This window comes from Callospermophilus lateralis, chromosome 1 (assembly GCF_048772815.1).
Source record: "Callospermophilus lateralis isolate mCalLat2 chromosome 1, mCalLat2.hap1, whole genome shotgun sequence".
NCBI classification, from domain to species: Eukaryota; Metazoa; Chordata; class Mammalia; order Rodentia; family Sciuridae; genus Callospermophilus; species Callospermophilus lateralis.
Genome location: NC_135305.1, coordinates 191428180 through 191446883, shown reverse-complemented (window position 1 = coordinate 191446883; position 18704 = coordinate 191428180). Strand labels below are relative to the sequence as shown.

Sequence of the window (18704 nt, the reverse complement as noted above, 5' to 3'; positions counted from 1 at the left end):
TACTTTTTCTTCCTTTTTTCTTTTTCTTTTCTTTTTTTTTTTTTTGTATTTGTGGACTGAATGGATCCCATAGCAGGTGTACAGCTGGAACTACTGATGTTACTTCTGCATTAAATATTTATAGTGCCATTTTACGCATTTCAAAATATGTTCTAACAGGCTTTAGGTGCGGCAGAGGGAGAGAGAGAGGAAATGGGCATTAAAAATTGAATTCTTCTTCCCAGGAAACCTTTGAGAAGGCCAGTTTGAGTAGCAGCAGCAGTGGCGCAGCCAGCCTGAAAAGTGAGCTCTCCGAAAGTGCAGACCTGCCCCCTGAAGGCTTCCAGGCCCCCTGTGGGAAGGACGAGGACAGGGCCTGTGATGAAATCCTGTCAGATGATACCTTCAACCTGGAGCATATTGAGAAAGGTGCTTCTGAGGCCAGTGTGACAGCATGAATTACACTCCTGACTTCTTTCTGGTTCAAGGTTCATTTGCTTTTTTAATTTTTACTGATGTGCAGATATATATTCAGAGCTGGATGATGAGTTGGATGTTTCGGATAACTCCAGTAGCTCCAGTTCGAGCCCTTTGAAAGAGTCGACCTTCAGTAAGTTTTCTGTACAAGTTGGCTATTTGTGGGATCCCAACAGGTATTGGTTTGGGAGTTAGACCCGATGCACAGCCAGGGTTTGTTTTCCAGGTGTCTTGCTAATGAGGACAGGCGCATCTGTCTCTGACAGAGCCCAGAGGCCAGCCAGCACGGTGGTTTACATTTCCTCCGTTGTCAAAGGGATGGTTTCATTATTTCTGCCAGCAAGTTGCAGGTTTTAACTGGGGAACTGAGATAACCAATTTCACGAGAACTAACCACAAGAACCACAGCAATGGCCTTTTATGATTTGTTGGTCAGAGGGACTAGAAACCTGTGGAAGAAATTAGCCTTGGTGTGGACTCATTTTTGTACAATTTTACTTACGTTAATGTGACAGGATATATTATGTTTAAGAACACTAATGTAAAACAAAATATTTTTAGAACTATGAAAAAATATGATATATAAATTCATCCAATGTTGTTAGTCCTATTTGGAAACAGGAAAGAAAATAGTCACACAGAGGAATAAAATGGAAAAGGAAAATATATATTTAGATAGAATTTAAAGATAAGAAAAGATAGGTTCAGGAGCTGGGGTTGTAGCTCAATGGTAACAGTGTTTGCCTAGCATGTGTGAGGCCCTGGGTTCGATCCTCAACACCACATAAAAATAAATAAATAAAATGAAGGTATTGTGTCCATCTACAACTAAAATTTTTTTTTTTTTTTAAAAAGAGATAGGATCAAATACACTCTACAAACCTGAAACGGAAAGACTTCCATTTTAATATGGTTTTAATATTAAAACCATATTAAAATGGAAGTTGGAGAAAAAATATAATTCTCTCAAAATAGTAAGTTGATAGAATATAGAAATCATACATAGAAATCCTCCAAAATAAATTAAGAGTAAATAATTCTCCTCCGTGACTGTACTATGAGAGTCTCAAAAAAGAAGGCTTAAAATAGTCTAAGGAAGAAAGTGGAACTCTAAGGAGTTAGTTACATCCTTTGTCTTTTTAAAACTTCATTGGTCCATCAAAATAGTGACTAGATCCTCCAGATTTTTTGGTACAGTAACAATTTCCAATCCTTCTTTCTATTTCCCCTGTAAGTTCCTGCTTGACGGATAAAATGTTTTGATTTGCAATTGGGAAAATCATGAATATTACATGAGAGAAACTTTTTATCTATATAAACATGCATAGTACATTCTAGAGGCAATTCAGGTCTGTTCTAAGAGGTCAGTGCTGTTTATCCCTGGTGACAGTGATTGGGTGGGGAAGGGCAATAGGGAGGCAGGAAGAATTTGTATATTAAATTTGTATATGGTAATGTGTAGCTGTCTTGGCAAAGGCTTTAGGGGGATGACTATGACACAGACATGCTATTGTATTTTGCTAACTATTAATAACATTTTTTGTTGTTGTTGTTTAGCATCTACTCTTTGGAGAAAGGCCCCTAAACCAACCTGTCAAATAGATAGTAATTTGTAACATTATATTTTAGTTGATGCTTTCATGAACAAAGAGCATCTTTACAGTATGTATAATTGCTCAGATAACAGAAATGCAGCATTGAAAAAAAATTGCAGAGGACATAAGTTATTTTTATTCTCTTGTTTCAGGCATTTTAAAGAGAAGTTTTAGTGCTTCTGGGGGAGAAAGACAATCTCAAATGAGGTATGTACAAGTTGAGCTCCTAGAAGTATTTTTAAACTTTATAGAGCTGAGTGATTGGTGGTTACATTGAAACTGATTGCCAGAAGATACTATGGATTTACAGAAATAGAGACTGTCAGAGCCTGACCTCCCAGAACCAACCCTCCCAGCTTACCAAGGAGCATGCTGGGAAGAGTACTAGGCTTGCACTTGGATTTTAGTCCAGCTCTTCCTTTTTCTAGCTTTGTGACCTTCAGTCACTTAGTCTCCCTGAGCTCACTGTGGGTTCAGGGGTGGGACAGTTGAGTTCCATGAGGCCGTCTGGGACCCTGGCTCTTTTTATCTGGTTCCTCTACATCCCCAGGCTATACATCTCATCCTCATGGCAAGTGTGGCCATGAAAAGGAAAAAGGAATTGGGGGCACATCCTTTCTTTTTAAGAATATGATCAGTTGTTGTGCCCATGACTGTTCACACATAATTTTGGCCAGAATTTTCTTTTTTGACCACATCTAGCTGCAAGGGATGATAGAATATCATCCCTTGGGATATTCTTTTTTTAGAGAAAGAAGTTATTTCAGGACAATTAGTTGTGTCAGTAAAAGTTGCCTTTTGGAGTAAAGACTGAAATAAAACTATTAGATTTGGGCTTTTGCAAGTCCCTGATAACCCTGAGAACAGTCTCAGCGGCATGGGGTGAGGAGGAGGATGGATTGTTGGTAGTCTTAGCAGCCAAAGTAGAGTCAGTTGAAGAGAGTGAGGGGTAAGCTAGAAAAGTTTGTGGGTGATGTTTGATGAAATAGGACCTCCTACAATCAAGGTAACCTCAGGGTATTTGGAACTGTGCAGAAGAAACCAATGAAGAAGAGAGATTCAAGTGGGAAAGAGATTATCAATGTATGGTTACAGAGTAGCTTGGAGTCCAAAGAGTGGGCCTGGAAAACACAGAGGGGAGAGAGGGCAGGCATTTAGATTTCTCTGTGTCTGGAGAGAGAGAGAAAGATACAGTTAAGCTGCAGAACTAGAAAAGAGGTGTCTATCTGTTAGAGCATGTTCTAGGCCTCTGCAGAGAGGAGTGTCTAGATTTCAGAAGTCTGGCCAGCCAGGAACAACCAGCATAGAGCTGAGTAGAGCTAGGTAGAGAAACGTAAGAGCTGGGGCATTACAAAGGAAAATATGACATATAGCTGTACTTACCAGGTAAGAGACGTTTATATTAAAATGGAGATTTCCAATCAGATGAATTTAGAGATCTTGGCAGCACCAAATAATTCTACTCTTATTTTCTAAAGGGACCCAGGGAAAATTACCTTATTTTAAAAAAAAAAAGAAGAAGAACAAGAAAGAAAGAAAAAGGAATATATGTACCATATATTTAGATTTGAGATGGTTTTTAAAAAGCTAGTCATTAAACCTTTTATAAAAAAAATTGGGTAAACTGAAATCAGCAGGTAGGAGAAGTTCTGTCTGTAGTAGAGATATTGAAACCAGTTTGGGATAAAACTAGGTTCTTTGTTTCTACTTGCAGGTGGGGTTTGTGTAAGCTGCAGGCCTCTACAACTGAGAAGGGGCCTTTTAGTGCTACTAGCAGCTAATCATGGCAGGGGACGTCTATTGGTGTCAGCTCTGAGGGTTACAGTTGGCAAAGCTGGATTCTTCTTCACTACTATCGAGTGGCATGTTGTAGCTCTCAATGGCAGGATATGCCTACTAGTGTCACAGCAGACACCAGCAGCTCACTGTCAATTTCTTCTTGCTGGGTTCTTGTCTTGCAAATAAAAGACTAAATTTATGGTCAATGGAAGGCAAGAGTGAAAAGAAGTAGGATTTATTCAAGTAGAAAGAACAGAGACAGAACTCTCATAGGGTAAGAGGGGACCTGATAGTAGGTTGCCACTTGAGTGTACTAGTGTAGGGGTTTATATAACTCTTGGGTCATTGCAATTGGTTCAAGTTTATGATAATCAGGTTTTGGAAAAGTACCAGAGGTATTGGTCCAAATTTATGCTAATTAGGTCTTGGAAAGTACTCTTGCTACTGGTTAACACTTGAGCTGAACTTTCCTCCATTCAGACCTTCCCCCATTTCCGTTTTGCTGCTCATACCCACAGGCTGGGATGTGCGGGGAGAGGTAGTGAGAAGGGCTTGGCATGCTGGCTCACCACTCCTCAGGCCCATGCCAGCATGGCAGGCTCTGCATGGACATGACCCATGTTCACTGCCTGTGTTCCAGCCTGCCCTGACTAAGGGCTTGGCTTCAGTTTTACAGAGTGAGCTTTAACTTGGGTTTATGAACATGTTAACAAATGGAAAATGGCCTGTACCCTGAGGTTGAGACTTTGGAAACTATGTTCTGAGGAAGATAAAACATGATGTAACATTTGCATAGCTGTACCATGTAAGGGCACTTGTGGTGTGACATGACATCAGGAAATACAGGCTAGTTTAAGACAAGCTCTCTTTTCTCAAGGAATTCACAGTGCAATGCCAGACAAGGGCAAGGCTGTAGGAGAGCTTATGAGAAAAGACAGCCTGTACCTCATGTCAAGGGAGAGGGCAGAAAATTAATAACTTTTTAACTTCCGGGTGATCCTTAAGTCTTCTCTGAATTAAAAGGAGAGATCTCTAAAATGTATTTATAATTTTAAGAAAAGCGTTAAATAGAGCTAAATTAATTTTCAGTCTAATTTGCTTGGAATTTTCTTGTTTTATTAATGTGAAATGTGAACTCATCCTACAAAACATTTAGAAGCAAAATGATAAATTCAAATATAAAAGAAGATGCTAAAGCTACGTTATAGAGTGAAAAAAAAATAAATAGAAAATCAAGCGTGTAGAGGTTTTTTCCTTGTCTATTTTGTGCCATGTAGCAAATAGTGTAACAGTTATAAAGAGACTTTGGGCAGCTCTCCCTCTTGCAGACTCTTACTGGCTCATAAAAAAAGGGAGTTGGTCCCAGTGAACAGATGTCACAGGGAAGTGTGTACCTGATCTGAGCACAACTCAGACTTGGCCCTGGCTAAATAGTACAGAGAGAGTGCTTGGGCATAAATTCTTTACTTTGGTCACTCCAGATAGCAGGAGCTAAACTTAAACCAATTAAGAGCTAAAATAACTCCCTAATAACTTGGGATAGGCTTTATTATGCAAATGATTCAGGCCAACAGGGTAAAACCTGAGCAAATGGAACTAGAAAGGACTGCTTCTGCCTCCTGAAGGAAATATAGAAGTTTGAAGGCTAGAAAAAGCAAACTCAATATTAGAATTGGAAGGTACCCAAAATTTTGGGAATATAATTAACAGTAAGACCAAGAGATGACCACTCCCCAATTTCTTTGAAATTTCTAACTTCAGTCATTTAACAATTTTATTAAAAAAATCTTCTACCTGCATTACTATTTGCCAGGAAAGATTACAAATGGGCTTAACAGTTTTGAAGATGAGCTTTTATGTATAGCTTTATAGGTTGATTCTCTATATATGTATGCCAGTTCTAATCCAATAAGTCACATTTTATTTAACTTAAATCATTCTGTAGAGTGAAATTTGATAAGGCATATAATAATTTCAACCTCTATTAAACTAAAATCCTAGTAATGTCTGGTCATTGTAAAAATTGCCTTCTTAAGAATATTCATCTGAACTGGGCATGGTGGTTGGTGCATGCCTATAGTCTCAGCTACTTTGGGAGACTGAGATGGGAGGATTGCTTGAGTCCATGAGTTCAAGACCAACTTTGACAACACAGTGAGAATCCATCAAAAAATATTTATTTACTTTTTAAGGTGATATTTATTACTGTGTATCAAGCATGCTCCAAACTATGTGTGGTTTATCTTTGCATTCCTGAACACAGTATCTTGCACATAGGTACCAGTCCACAAATATTTGTTAATTAATAGATAAATAACTGTGGGCTTTTTGTTCTTTTTAGTTATACACAACAGTAGAATATATTTTGATGTATTTACACAAACACGGAGTGCCTCTTATTCTAATTAGAATCCCAGTCTTGTGGTTGTACATGATGTAGATATTGACTGTGGTGTATTCGTATATGTACATAGGAAAGTTATGTCTGATTGAGTCTATCATCTTTCACTGTAAAGAACTGAAATCTTCTTTACTGACTTGGATCTATAGCTTTTGACATAGTCAGAGCTTAAGGCCCATTTTTTTTTTTTTTTTTTTTAAGATTCGGTTGCTCAGGCAACAAGATTTTTCCATGCCTGCTTGCCTCCTGTTGCCAAGGCAACCCAGGGTATAGTTGGCAAGCTGGTTTGAGACATCAGATGTTTGCAGTACCAGAGATGCCTGTGGTTCACAACTTCTTTGATAAATTGGTGATGCATATTTTTTGTTGGAGAGTATGCTTCTGACTCTAATCTTTGTATATAGAGATGTTTATGGTCTTTGTGATCATAAGGCATCAAAGATGCGACCCGAAAGACCCCTGTGCCATCTTAGAACCTGTGATTATTCCCACCTTTGACAGATATCTTGCTTATTTTTACTTGTGGCTATTTTCTCCTCAGACCTTTTTCATAATCTGTATCTAGTTTTCCTTTGATGAAATGGATTCTTCTTGATCATGACTTGCTAGAATCAACCTGGCCTACCTGCCAATATCATAGTCCAGCCGTCTTCCAAGCAAAACAAAACAAATAAAATGGAAACAAAACAATGCCCCACTTGATGCCTTTCCTGCGACAGTTCTACACTCTGCTGGCATATTGCTCATCTGTTTCTGGCTGTCACTGCAATATGAGAGCAGGGCACAGGAGCATCATACGCTTCCTGGTCCTGATAGCAGCTCTATTAACTTTATAGATAGATGAGGGCCCTTATTGAATATGAGAGCTCAACCCTACCTAATGTCACTTATTAACACAAGACATGCTTATGAATGTCACTGCCCAGAAGAGACGTTCAGCTGTAAAATCCTAGTTAGCTCCTCTGGTGTAGTTGCTAGAGCCTCGGAAGGCGTATTCTTAATATTGTAAGCCAAGCTTCTCATTTTAAAAGGTTAAGACTTTTTAAATTATTGTCAACATCAAACAGTGTTGACTGCTTTTCACAATTTAGATATGTGATGCACTAAAACCCATGTGAAAATATTTTCTTCCTTCAGAGATATATTTAAAGAAATTCTTATGAGAGAGACAAGTCTAGAGCTTTATTTCCTTCATAGCCAGGACTCTGGTGACAAAATAATTGGCCCAATAATTCATGCTCTGTTTGAATTAATTCAGTGAAAAGTCTATTGAAAATTAAAAACAAAAAAACAGAACAAAACAATAACGACAACTCATGTCTGTGTTCTCCACCTTACCCATTAGTGATTTGGGGTGGAAGTTGTAGGCTCACACTCATTTTTGACACCTCCAGATTCTCTTTTGATTTATGAATTCTGACAAGGTCCCAGCAGATCAGAAGAGTCCTGCAGGTGATGGCCTTTTGGAATCCTTTCAACCTCCGTGGTCCTGAAATCCTTTGGTCAGTCTGAAGTGCTATTGGCTAGCTCTCATGTTAAAACTTTCAGAGGGCACATTCTTCAATATGTTTGGGCCTTTTCACCAAAAAAAAAAAAAAAAAAAAAATGTCTGGAATGTTTCCTTTGTGTTTTCCAGCTTGAGCTATTATGGGAACGCCATCCTCTGTGGCCATAATGTTCCATTGGACGTAAACACTCCACATGCTTCCAATCTAGAGAGAGGCCGACTTCCCCCAGGCTCTGCATAATTTCAGTCATTTGTCCATCTGTGGGCAAAAACAATTGCACAGCAGAAGCTGTCACCACTGATCACAATGAATCCGTTCTGTTGTGAAGTTTCAGATGACTATTTTCTTATGGTTAATGATATAGTTTCCAGAAAAATCAATATATTTTTTTTCCCGTTATACTTAATAATCTCTTAAGTTCTAAGACTATAGAGACTGGTTTCTTTTTGCCATCCCCTCTCTAGTGTCTAGCACAGTGCCTACTTGGAGTAGGAACTCAATAGATATTTAGTTAATGAATAAATGAGTGACTGTATGATATTTCTTTGTAAACATTCACCAAAGTTGAATTTAGAATTATATAAAGGAGTCACAAGGGTGGTACAACCTGGCGTTGCCAGGAGGGCCTCGTTCACACATCCTACTATGTATTATATTTTTTAATATGTGCAAGTATATGAAATATTGAATTCTTCAGGACAACAACAATAGTCATCTAACGCAGTATGTGAGTGGTTACCAGCTTTTCAGGAACACCCATAAACTTGGATAAAAGTTCTCCATAAGTTGGATTTTTTATTCACCTTTTAAGATGATGAGGCCTGTTTTGGGCTACTGCTGTAGGGTTAGCAACTATATGGCATGACTGTAATGTGTGTATGAGGACTTCCTTCTATGGAAGCATCTGCCGTGTTAAATATGGAGAGTGCTGTGCACCTGTGACTGACTCTTGAGCAGTTGAAATGTGACTGGCGTAACCGAGGAGCTGAATTTTCTGGTTTCACTTAATATTATTTCAAATGTAAAACCATGTAAAAGGTCATTTATGTCTACATGTTAAAATGATAATATTCTGGGAAATATTTGATTAAATAAAATTATAAAATTAATTTCACCTTATTTATTTATTTTACTTTTTAATAACGTGCCTACCAGAAAAAAAATTAAATTATGCTTGTGGCTTACATTATATTTTTATTGGGCAGTGCTGGACCCATCCAGAAGGCTAGGAGATAATGGTACCCCAAAAGCATTTTCCGGGCTCTATTGCGTGTTCAAGGATGTGAGGAAGCCAAAGCAAATGCTCAACTCTTTAGCCCAGCCCCGAGGCTACCCACCCACACGGGGGCGCTCCTGTGAACCTCCCTCTTTTGAACTCTCAGAGAGCTTGTCCATTCCTTTCTCTCTTTAAACATGTTTTTTTTTTTTTTTTTTTTTTTTTTTTTTTATCAGAGGTCTATGGAAAATGTATTAACACTCCAAAACTGGCGAGTTTCATTATATTTCAAGGCTCTGGAAACTTGGGCTGGGAACAGGAAAATATATATATATGATCAAGAGAGGGGCTGGCTTGGTGAGAGTCAAGGGGGTAGAAAGGGATAGAGAAGGAACTCAGAGGTGGATACAAAGAATTTGGTATTGTTCTAGTACTTAAGTGGTATGAGTGAAATTTTGTTAAAAGTTTAGATATAAGTTGCATACAGGTATAGAAAATTTGATGATTAAAATGAAAGAGTTGGGGCAAGAGAATTATCAGTCATGTTTGCTTGTATTTGAATCCTAATATTCACTCCTACTGAGAAAATACCTATCCTGTGCCTCATAGATGTTCAATATATATATATATATATTTTTGTTGGATTGCATTACATCGAAGTATAGTTCTTGTAGCTTGTCAGGGCACAGATGTTCCTCATTTCATTACAGAAAACAATTATGAAACTGGCTGTAGGTTATGATGGGAAATATAAGACTGGAGATTAGGTGGAAGGCCTGACACCAACTTTCGAAATGATCAGGCAGTCTAGAATTTAGGGGCAAGAAAATCAAGGGATATGAACAGCACTGGAAACTCTAAGAAAAATGTAACCCTTTTAAATGAAAAAAAAAATCATCTCATGTCATAGGAAGATTTATAAGGTTTCTTTTCTTTTCTTTTTTTCCTTTGAAGACTACAGAAACCAATCATGGAAAATCCAACATATAACATTTAAATATTTTTTAGTACAAAAGTCACTGTTTTGATTTTAAGTGTAATAAGAAAATCACACAGGGCATGAAGATTTATGTTCTTAACTGTACTTAAAACTTATAAGCAACCCTGGTAAGACAAGAGTTCTTCCATCTCTACCTGTTTGCATGTCCATTCTGTTCTGCATTAGAATTTGTTTATTTCCCTTAACCTCTTGAGAGTGTCTTGAAGGAGAAAAGCATGCACCTTAGATTCATAATGTAGACCACAGCAGAGTAGGCCAACAGCAAATGTTTGTCAAGTCCAAGTCGAAAGAATCATTCTAATGGCCTCTACTTTGGTTTCCAGGGACTTCATTGGAGGAATAGGATCAAGACCAAGACCAGGTAACTTAGTGTTGATAGCAATAAAATGCAACATACCTTCCTGAAATTCAGTGTGATTTATGTTACAGTTTCATACCTTTCCCCCTTTTATTTCTTCAGCTTTGCTGCCTCTTGACCTGCTTCTGAAAGTGCCACCCCTCATGCTCAGGGCCCACGTTAAGGAACTAGAGGCCAAGTTAGGGACAGGGTGGCAGTCCCACAGCCTTCCTGCTGTGATTCTTCGAAATCTCAAAGATCATGGTAGTACTCCTTAGAACACATTAATGTTAAGTTCAGAATGGGTGAACACAGAATTACAGTTGGGCCTAAAACCTCTGATGGATGTTTGAGGGGTAATTTTAATACAAACAGCAGGAGAATCCTGTTTGGTTTTCCACCATTATTGCAATTTGATGGTAACAAAATGCTTTCTGTGTTCACTTATTGACTAAAATATTATAGGCTCTTTTTCCAAAATTTGCATTTCTACCTTGGTGGGAATGTTAACCAGTTAAGCTATTGATGCTTAAGTGTGTACCTACTAACAAAAAATAGTAAATGTGTTTCATGTAGGTACTTCTGTAAACTCTATGCCTACATGATCCAAAGAGTGAATATTTTTTTCTTTCTTCTTCTTTTTTTTGTATTTTTTTTTACTCTGGTTCATAAAATTATTTTTCTTTGTATTTGATTAAAATAATATTTTATTATATTGTTTCTCTAATTTGTAAAGTATGGATCCTTAAACATAAAAGTCTATAATGCTTGTTTGGGAAGGAATAGTCATGTTAATTAATCTGTTTCTAATTTCTTTGAAAGAGACACAGAGTCCAACAGTAACAGTAAAATTATTAGCTAACCCTGGACAATTCAGAAAAAAAAATCCCCTAGTGATTGTGCTTTAATATTTGTGAATATTTGACTCTTGAGTATAAAGTTCTGTTTGACTATTTTGTGAGATTATTGTTTAATGCTGTGCTCACTTTAGCTTCCTTTTGATTCACAATATTTTGTGCAGTTGATGTGTATGGTGAACACAGATGATGTGAATGGATTCACTGTAATCTTGGACCATGCTTAGTAGACGTTTGTTAAATTTTCCTTGAAAGAGTGATTGACAGTGTGAGGTCATTACAGTGTCAGCATAGATGCAAAACAAGATGGCTTTATTATTGAGATGCCTAAACTCCCATGTTGACCATGGCTCTGTTCCTGTTGTGTTGGCAAAGGTAAGTTAATAACGTAATCGTGAAGCTGAAATGATTGTTGTTGACTGATTCTATAGTGGCAAGTGTGAGACACACATATGTGTTAACACTTCATGGTTCTGCTCTAACTAATAGTAGGAATTCTTTTTCTTAAAGGGCATATTGAGTTGGACCAGTGTAAGGCTTGATTTTATGTCAGTGATATCGATCAGATCTCTGGATCTTTAGCAAACTATTTATATTTTGACACAGTTTACATATATCCTTTATTCTTCCACTTTGTTATACCTTCTAATTTTTAAAAAAGTCACTAATTTATATATTTTAAAATATGAATCAGAAAACACTAAATCAACTGGCATCTTCAGTGCCAGTGAATGCTACATCTGACCTATAAAAGGAGTTAACAGTTTTTCCAATATTGTTGAGCACATTATTGCACTGGAGAAAATTTGGATTGCCATTCAGATTTTGTGAGTCTTCACATTTTTGAGTCAAAAACTAGACCTTCACTTTCCCCCATCTTATTACAGAATTATTTTTCTGTATATTACTAAAGTCGTACTTTTTAAAGTATTGTAGGTAAATTCAAACTATTAGTTGTTTTTATCAAATTTTCAAATAACTGGTACCAGCCCCAGTGACTTGGGTCACCTTATCTGCAAGTCATGCTTTTTTCTAGTCATTCCCTGGGTACTTCTGGCCTCTAAGCGTAAAGAGGGGCATTGACACTATACTCTAACAACAGGGAAGTGAGTCTGGACCAAGGTGACAGGAGATCACTTGTGAGTCACCTTAACAACTTGTTACTAAGAGTGGGTAAAGCACTGATGTGTGAATGTTTTATTTGTTTTTTTTTTAAAGGCACATTATATTGGTGTGTTTTTAAATTTTTATTTACCATTTCTTTAGTTTTCTTGGATGGAAACGAACATAATCAACATCTACAACCCTGTAGATGTTATTGCCTAATTTAAAAAAAAAAAACAGGAAGGGAGAATTTTGTATGAGTGTGCTATTGATTTTTCTAGTATATGAACATTATTTTCCATGTACTATGGCAGAACCACAGGTGAGAAGCATCATTTTAGGGTTCCAAGTAGCTGTGTCATAATATGATCTTTCCTGTATGGAACTTACAGATTTTTAGGTTCATAGTGTGATGATACAGTAGTATTTAAAGTTACCTCCAAACCTCTGTGGAACATAACCATGAAACTATTTCAAGTTACTTTTATTAAAAGTCCTTTTGTTCTGTCTTCTAATGCAAACAAATTGTATCAATAATTTATACACATTTGGGGAGTTAAATACTAGGTTGCAGTTCCCTGCCAACAGAAATGAAAATTTAGGAATTCCATATTGCATCATTGAAAATATTAATGTTATTAACATGGACTCAATGAATGGATATATACATATATATATATATTTTTTTGGGGGGGGTGGTTCTGTGGACTCAATCCAGGGCCTTATGCATGCAAGGCAGGCACTCTACCAACTGAGCTATATCCCCAGCCCCAGATAAATATCTTTAATATGTTTATTTTAGCTCTGTTTCCCTAATCTTTGTCACTTGTGAATTACCATTGGACACATTTAGCCTTATCTGAGTACCATGTGTGTTACTATTTTCTGAATATTGTTCTTAAACTGACTCACTTTCTCAAACTTACTTGCAGGGGAAATTGTTATTATTTCTGTAAATGAGAAACCAGGAAGGTACACTTGCCGTAAATAAATGGAAGTTCTAAACATAAATAAAGATCCAAGAAAAACAACATTAAATTCTAATTAGATATCATTATGTCCTTATCTTTGATCTATGGTCTTTTTATGAAAGAGCATTAGCTAATATTTAAGAAGTGGTGATGATAGAGTTATACCATACTAAAACTTAAATCTTGATATAACCAGTGGAAAGGAAAAATGGGAAAATATATACCTTTTAAACTATGGTTATTTCAAATTTGATATACCTGATATTAGTTCCTGATGGCTTAGGGAACTCAGTTCTTTAAAAACAGATTGATTCTTTTATTTCGAGAGTCAAAGCAATTAATCAAACCACTATCTATTACTAAACATTTTGCACAGCCAAAAAGTCCAGGGTCTGTTGTCTTTATTCAAAAAAAGTTTTCTCCTGAAGCAAAGGAAATGACATATTTGTGAAAATTTAATAATGTCAAAACAACTCAGGAAATGTATTTTTTGTCATGTACCTGGGGCACACTGTAATGTTATGGATGTGTTTAGCATGAGTTAAATGTAAATTCTGGGTGTGTGTATCAAACCCAAATTTTAAAGTGCAAATGTAATGTCAAGACGGTGGCCTAATTTGACTGGATTAACACTGGCAGTTTTCCCCTCTCTTGCTCAGTTTTTCATTTAGACAGTATCTGACACCCAGACATTGAACTGATGTATGGACATTCTTATGAATAGAAACTGACACATCACGATTTCTGAGCTCTTAATTTTTTTCCCCCTAGGTAACTATGAATCTATTTTTACACTTGTCTTTTGTTCATAAAGGTCAGATATAAATAAAGTAGTCAACATTTCATCCAAATATTCTAGAGAGCACAGCTAATATTCTAGTTGTCTTTATACAAGCAACCCTTAGTAACTTGCTTTCATTGACACACAGTATGTAAAAGGCATTTTTACAATTGTCAGTGTGATTTTGAATCCATGTTTTACCTTATTTTATCTCACAGAAACATTTTTTAGCATGTAAAAATTATCTCACTAGATTTTAGTCAAAACTCTTATAATACTAGTTTATGCTATATAACTTGGTGTCCAATTAATGTAATGTTTATATTTTTGTTTGATTTGTAGTATGTTTTATATGTTTCCCAACTAGATTATGGGCATCTTCAGTAAAATTTTATATACATAAATAGTGGGGGGTGTGTGTGTGTGTGTGTGTGTGTGTGTATGTTTTGATATCTTTTTTTTTTTTAAGAGAGAGAGAGAGAGAATTTTAATATTTATTTTTTAGTTATCAGCGGGCACAACATCTTTGTTTGTATGTGGTGCTGAGGATCCAACCCAGGCCGCACGCATTCCAGGCGAGCGTGCTACCGCCTGAGCCACATCCCCAGCCCCTGTTTTGATATCTTGATACACGCCTTAAGTGGGTTCTCTGACGTCAGGCCCTTGAAAAGTACTTATTCGGTAACTGATGCAGATCCAGCATAGCCCTTGTTTATCCTTGCTGTTTTATTGAGACCAACTGCATAAGTAGTTTGAAAGAACATTATTTTTTTTACATCGAACTTTTAAATACATGCTGATCATCTTTAATCTGAAAATCCAAAATCTGAAATAATCCCCAAACTGAAATTTTTAAAGTACTGACATGTGAAAAATTCACACATGAGTTCATATGATGAGTTGCAGTCACAATATCATGCATTAAAAATATCGTGTAGCATTACCTTCATGCTATGGGCATAAGGCATATATAAAACATAAATGAATTTTGGGTTAGGACTTAGATCTCTTCTCCAAGATGTCTCATGATGTAATGCAAATATACCAAATTGTGAAGCAATCTGAAATTCAAAACACTTCTCTTCCCAAGCATTTCAAATAAAGGCTATTCAACCTGTATTATTATTTTTTTAATATTAGACTTCAGATTGGGGTAGGAGTGGAAGGTACAAATTTCCTTTATCAATGATGCTTTGCTTCCTAATTCTTTATGCCAATGGAGGCACTGAGGAAATGCACACCAGGTCCCACCAGGATGCTTCCTGGAGATGCAGATTTTTTTCGTGATCTTTGCAGGGCCGTGTCATTTTAATGAGATGCTCAGTCTCACAGAAATTATTGATGGCCTCAATCTGAGATAAGTGCCAGTTGGAATCAGCTGTTAAATGGCAGCTCACACTGCTGCCCTCAGGGTTTCTGCCTGGGAGCAAAGGCTAAAGAAAGGAAGGGCTGAAAGGCACACCACTCTCTGGCAGGAATGAAGGGAGGTCACTGTGACTTGGGTAATGAGTGTAGCATAGTATACGAAGTAATTGAATTAATGGAGAAAAGCATGACTCTCAAATTCCAAATTGTACTGTTAATGTTTTTTTAATGGATTAAAAAATAATTCAGAGTTTTCCCAAAGTCATTCAAACTGGTTTGGCACATAGACCAATTTAAATATTGAAGAGGGTGACAGATGGGTCAATAGTAATGAGAAACCTGAAGGTCAAGAACCTTGGGTTCATGTGAAGTCTTTGCACATGAACCATGCAATTTTACAAATGCAGAAATATTCAGTACCAACAGCCAAGAATCCATTCATGTGTTGGCTTCTGTTTGAGGAGTTGTTCAGTTCCTTAGGACCTTAACATATGTTTAACCCACAAGAGAATATTAATCATTGAATCAGTTGTTAAAGTTTTTGTTAGTTTCCTTTCTTTAAGAAAAATGATGAAAACAACTAAGTTAGGCTGCTTCCAATGGCTGCTCTAGGAATCACTCTCCTGCCAGAAAGAGGCCTCTTTCTTCTACCCAGGCCACTTGCCTGTCCTTTATAGGGAAGACCAGCTCATTCATTATTTTATTCTATAATTGAACTCAGGGCGAGCCACATCCCCGGCCTTATTTGCTATTTTATTTAGAGACAGAGTCTTATTGAGTTGCACCTCACTTTTGCTGAGGCTGGCTTTGAACTCCTGCCTCAGCCTCCTGAGCCACTGGGATTACAGGCATGTGCCAACACACCAGACTCCCAGCTTATTCTTAATTGATATTCTTTCCTATGTGCTCAACAGATTGCTGGGGATGTTTTAGTTAGTGTGTCAGTTAACATTTTTATTTATATAACAAAGTATTTTTGTATTGTATTGGAGTATAAAAGCACAGTTGTTGAAAGTTCTTCTTTAGCAAGTGTCCAAATTTTAACCCATTAATGATAGGACCAGGAGGAAGTCAAAAGAGTTGATTTTATGTGCATTAGAAGGACAGGGATGTAAAAGTTAGCAAGAAGGAAAAGCAGAAATAAAATTGCATAAGCAGGGGATGGGGTTGTGGCTCAGTGGTAGAGTACTTGCCTAGCACATATGAGGCCCTGGGTTTGATCTTTAGCACCACATATAAATAAATAAATAAAATAAAGGTATTGTTTCCACAAGTAAAAATAAAAAATAATTTTTAAAAAGATTGCTTAATTAAATATAAAACTTGTGAAAGTTCTACAGTGTGATAAAACCATACCAACTTCTTGTTCAGAATTAAAATCATACCAACATGCCAATTTCTGTAGGTTAACCTCTAATACTACAGGGTTATTATTAGCCTGCACATTTATTGGTGCAGATTGTTAGTTAAATAATCTTTGACTTATCCTAAGAGTATCCGATTAGGACCAAGTATGGTTATTAGAAAATTTTCTAGCTTGATGAGGATTGAAGGGGGCAAACCTCTCCTTTACTTTCCATTCTTTTTAGATCAACTGGATCACCAGTTTTTCAGGAAAAAAAAGAATTCCCTCTAGTAGGAATAAAGGAAGTCAGTGTTTAGTAATTGCAGCATATCGTTAGAAATAACCGAGTCAGCAGAGAAGAACCAGGCCCTATGGACTAGGCCAAATGCATGTACTATTTTTAGGTCACAAATTCAGGAATAAAAATGTTACTTTTGATATTTCCTCCAAACTCAATATCTATCTCTGCCATTATCAAAAGACATCATCAGTTCGCCTTCAGGTAAATTTCAATGTGTTGCTGATTTCTTTATTAAATTAGGATGATATTCGGCAAATTGACAATCGCTCTTCTCTCTTTCCAAGGGTGGAATTGTTTTGTTCCCAGGGCTTTGTAAGCATTTTAGTACTAGGGCTTTGAGATGGCTGTGCCGACACTGATCTGAGTGAGTGTGGGTATCCTTCCACATTGGGGCCTTAGAAGTGGCACTACGCTGGCTGCCTTACTTCTAGATTCTGTCTGTGTTTCCACCCATGGCTGTGTCCCCTTGACAAGAAAGCAAGATCTCTACAGGGCAAGCTGGCCTGCTCCGACTTCCCATCTTCTCAGGGACATGGGGAGGGCCCGTCTGCTCTTCCCCATCACCCGGGCATGGAGACTTGGCGACTCAGAATTTCTCTGCTCGGATGTCCCATGAAGCTCTCTCTACTGCTTCCCACCTGCTCCCCCATACCATAGTGGGAAGGAGCACACACCTTGCACGCTTGGATCCCCAAAGTCTGAGTTCTGTCGTCCAACTGTTCTCCTCCTTCCTGCCCCAACACCAGACTTTGCCCAGAGCAAGTTGGAACGTGGGTGCCTCCTGAGCCTTACTCTTCTTGTCTCCTCAAATCCCTCCTTAGAGAAGCTTTATTGCACCTTGAGGGGGCAGGAAGAAGAGTTTGTTCAGCGACAGTTCTTTTGAATCTTTCTGCCTTTTTTGTTTAGACTATTGCTTTTTTAAAAAATTTTCTCTAGTTGTCAATGGACCTTTATTTATTTATTTATATGTGATGCTGAGGATCGAACCCAGTGCCTCATACACTCCAGACAAGCGTGCTACTGCTGAGCCACAGCCTCAGCCCCTGGTCTATTGTTTTTTAAAGCCCAGGAACTCACTCTCAGTTCCCTGGCTCCTCCCTTTCATGCCATCTTGGGCAAATTCTGGCCTCATGCTCTGCTGCTGGACTGGGGATGTTGGTGGGATCAAGTGTGAGAGGTAAATGCAGCTACGTGCATTGTGCAAACAGCGCTCGCCCTGTTCTATGTGGCCATCTCCAGGAATTTCAGCTTTAAAACCCCTGAGGTGGTATTTTATATTATGGAAGAATAACTGAAGAGATGGAAGTTTTTGAACTGGGGGACCCTTCCCCTCAAACATACAAAATTGTTAAGTCAGAACAGGATGAAAGATGCATTACAGAAAAGACTCAGCTAGAATTTAAGAGGGAAGGACTTCAAAGCAGTCTTGCTTCCGTGGCCTTTAAACCTCTTGTTTCTGAAGTTTCAAATGAAAGGAGTTTGTTGCCTGATCACCCAGGGGGCAAAAGGGGAGCTGATATTTTGACACAGCTTTCTGCCATCCTGTGGGAAATTGCACCAGGGCTAAGGGTAGCAGAGGAACAAGGCCCAGACTGTCAAGTCCCTTTCTAACAGTTCCTGCCAATAGATTGTACAACTGTCTGTTGGTCTGCACCAGGAATTATCCCATGCCCAAGCCTCCTAATCAG

The 18704-nt window shown here is 37.6% G+C and overlaps 1 protein-coding gene across 8 annotated transcripts in view; it reads left to right on the top strand.

The window, feature by feature from the left end:
* Nucleotides 1-18704, top strand: part of Nek10 (NIMA related kinase 10) — a 190356-nt gene that overhangs the window by 138123 nt on the left and 33529 nt on the right. For 5 of the 8 annotated variants that reach the window (XM_076868669.1, XM_076868661.1, XM_076868651.1 and 2 more), the window contains 4 exons: nt 225-408; nt 503-589; nt 2204-2258; nt 10279-10316. In XM_076868669.1, coding sequence (XP_076724784.1) covers nt 225-408; nt 503-589; nt 2204-2258; nt 10279-10316 — 364 coding nt within the window. Of the gene's footprint in view, nt 1-224; nt 409-502; nt 590-2203; nt 2259-10278; nt 10317-10415; nt 10557-18704 lie in introns of all 8 variants that reach the window. The other 3 variants (XM_076868640.1, XM_076868637.1, XM_076868631.1) reach the window with 1 other exon arrangement.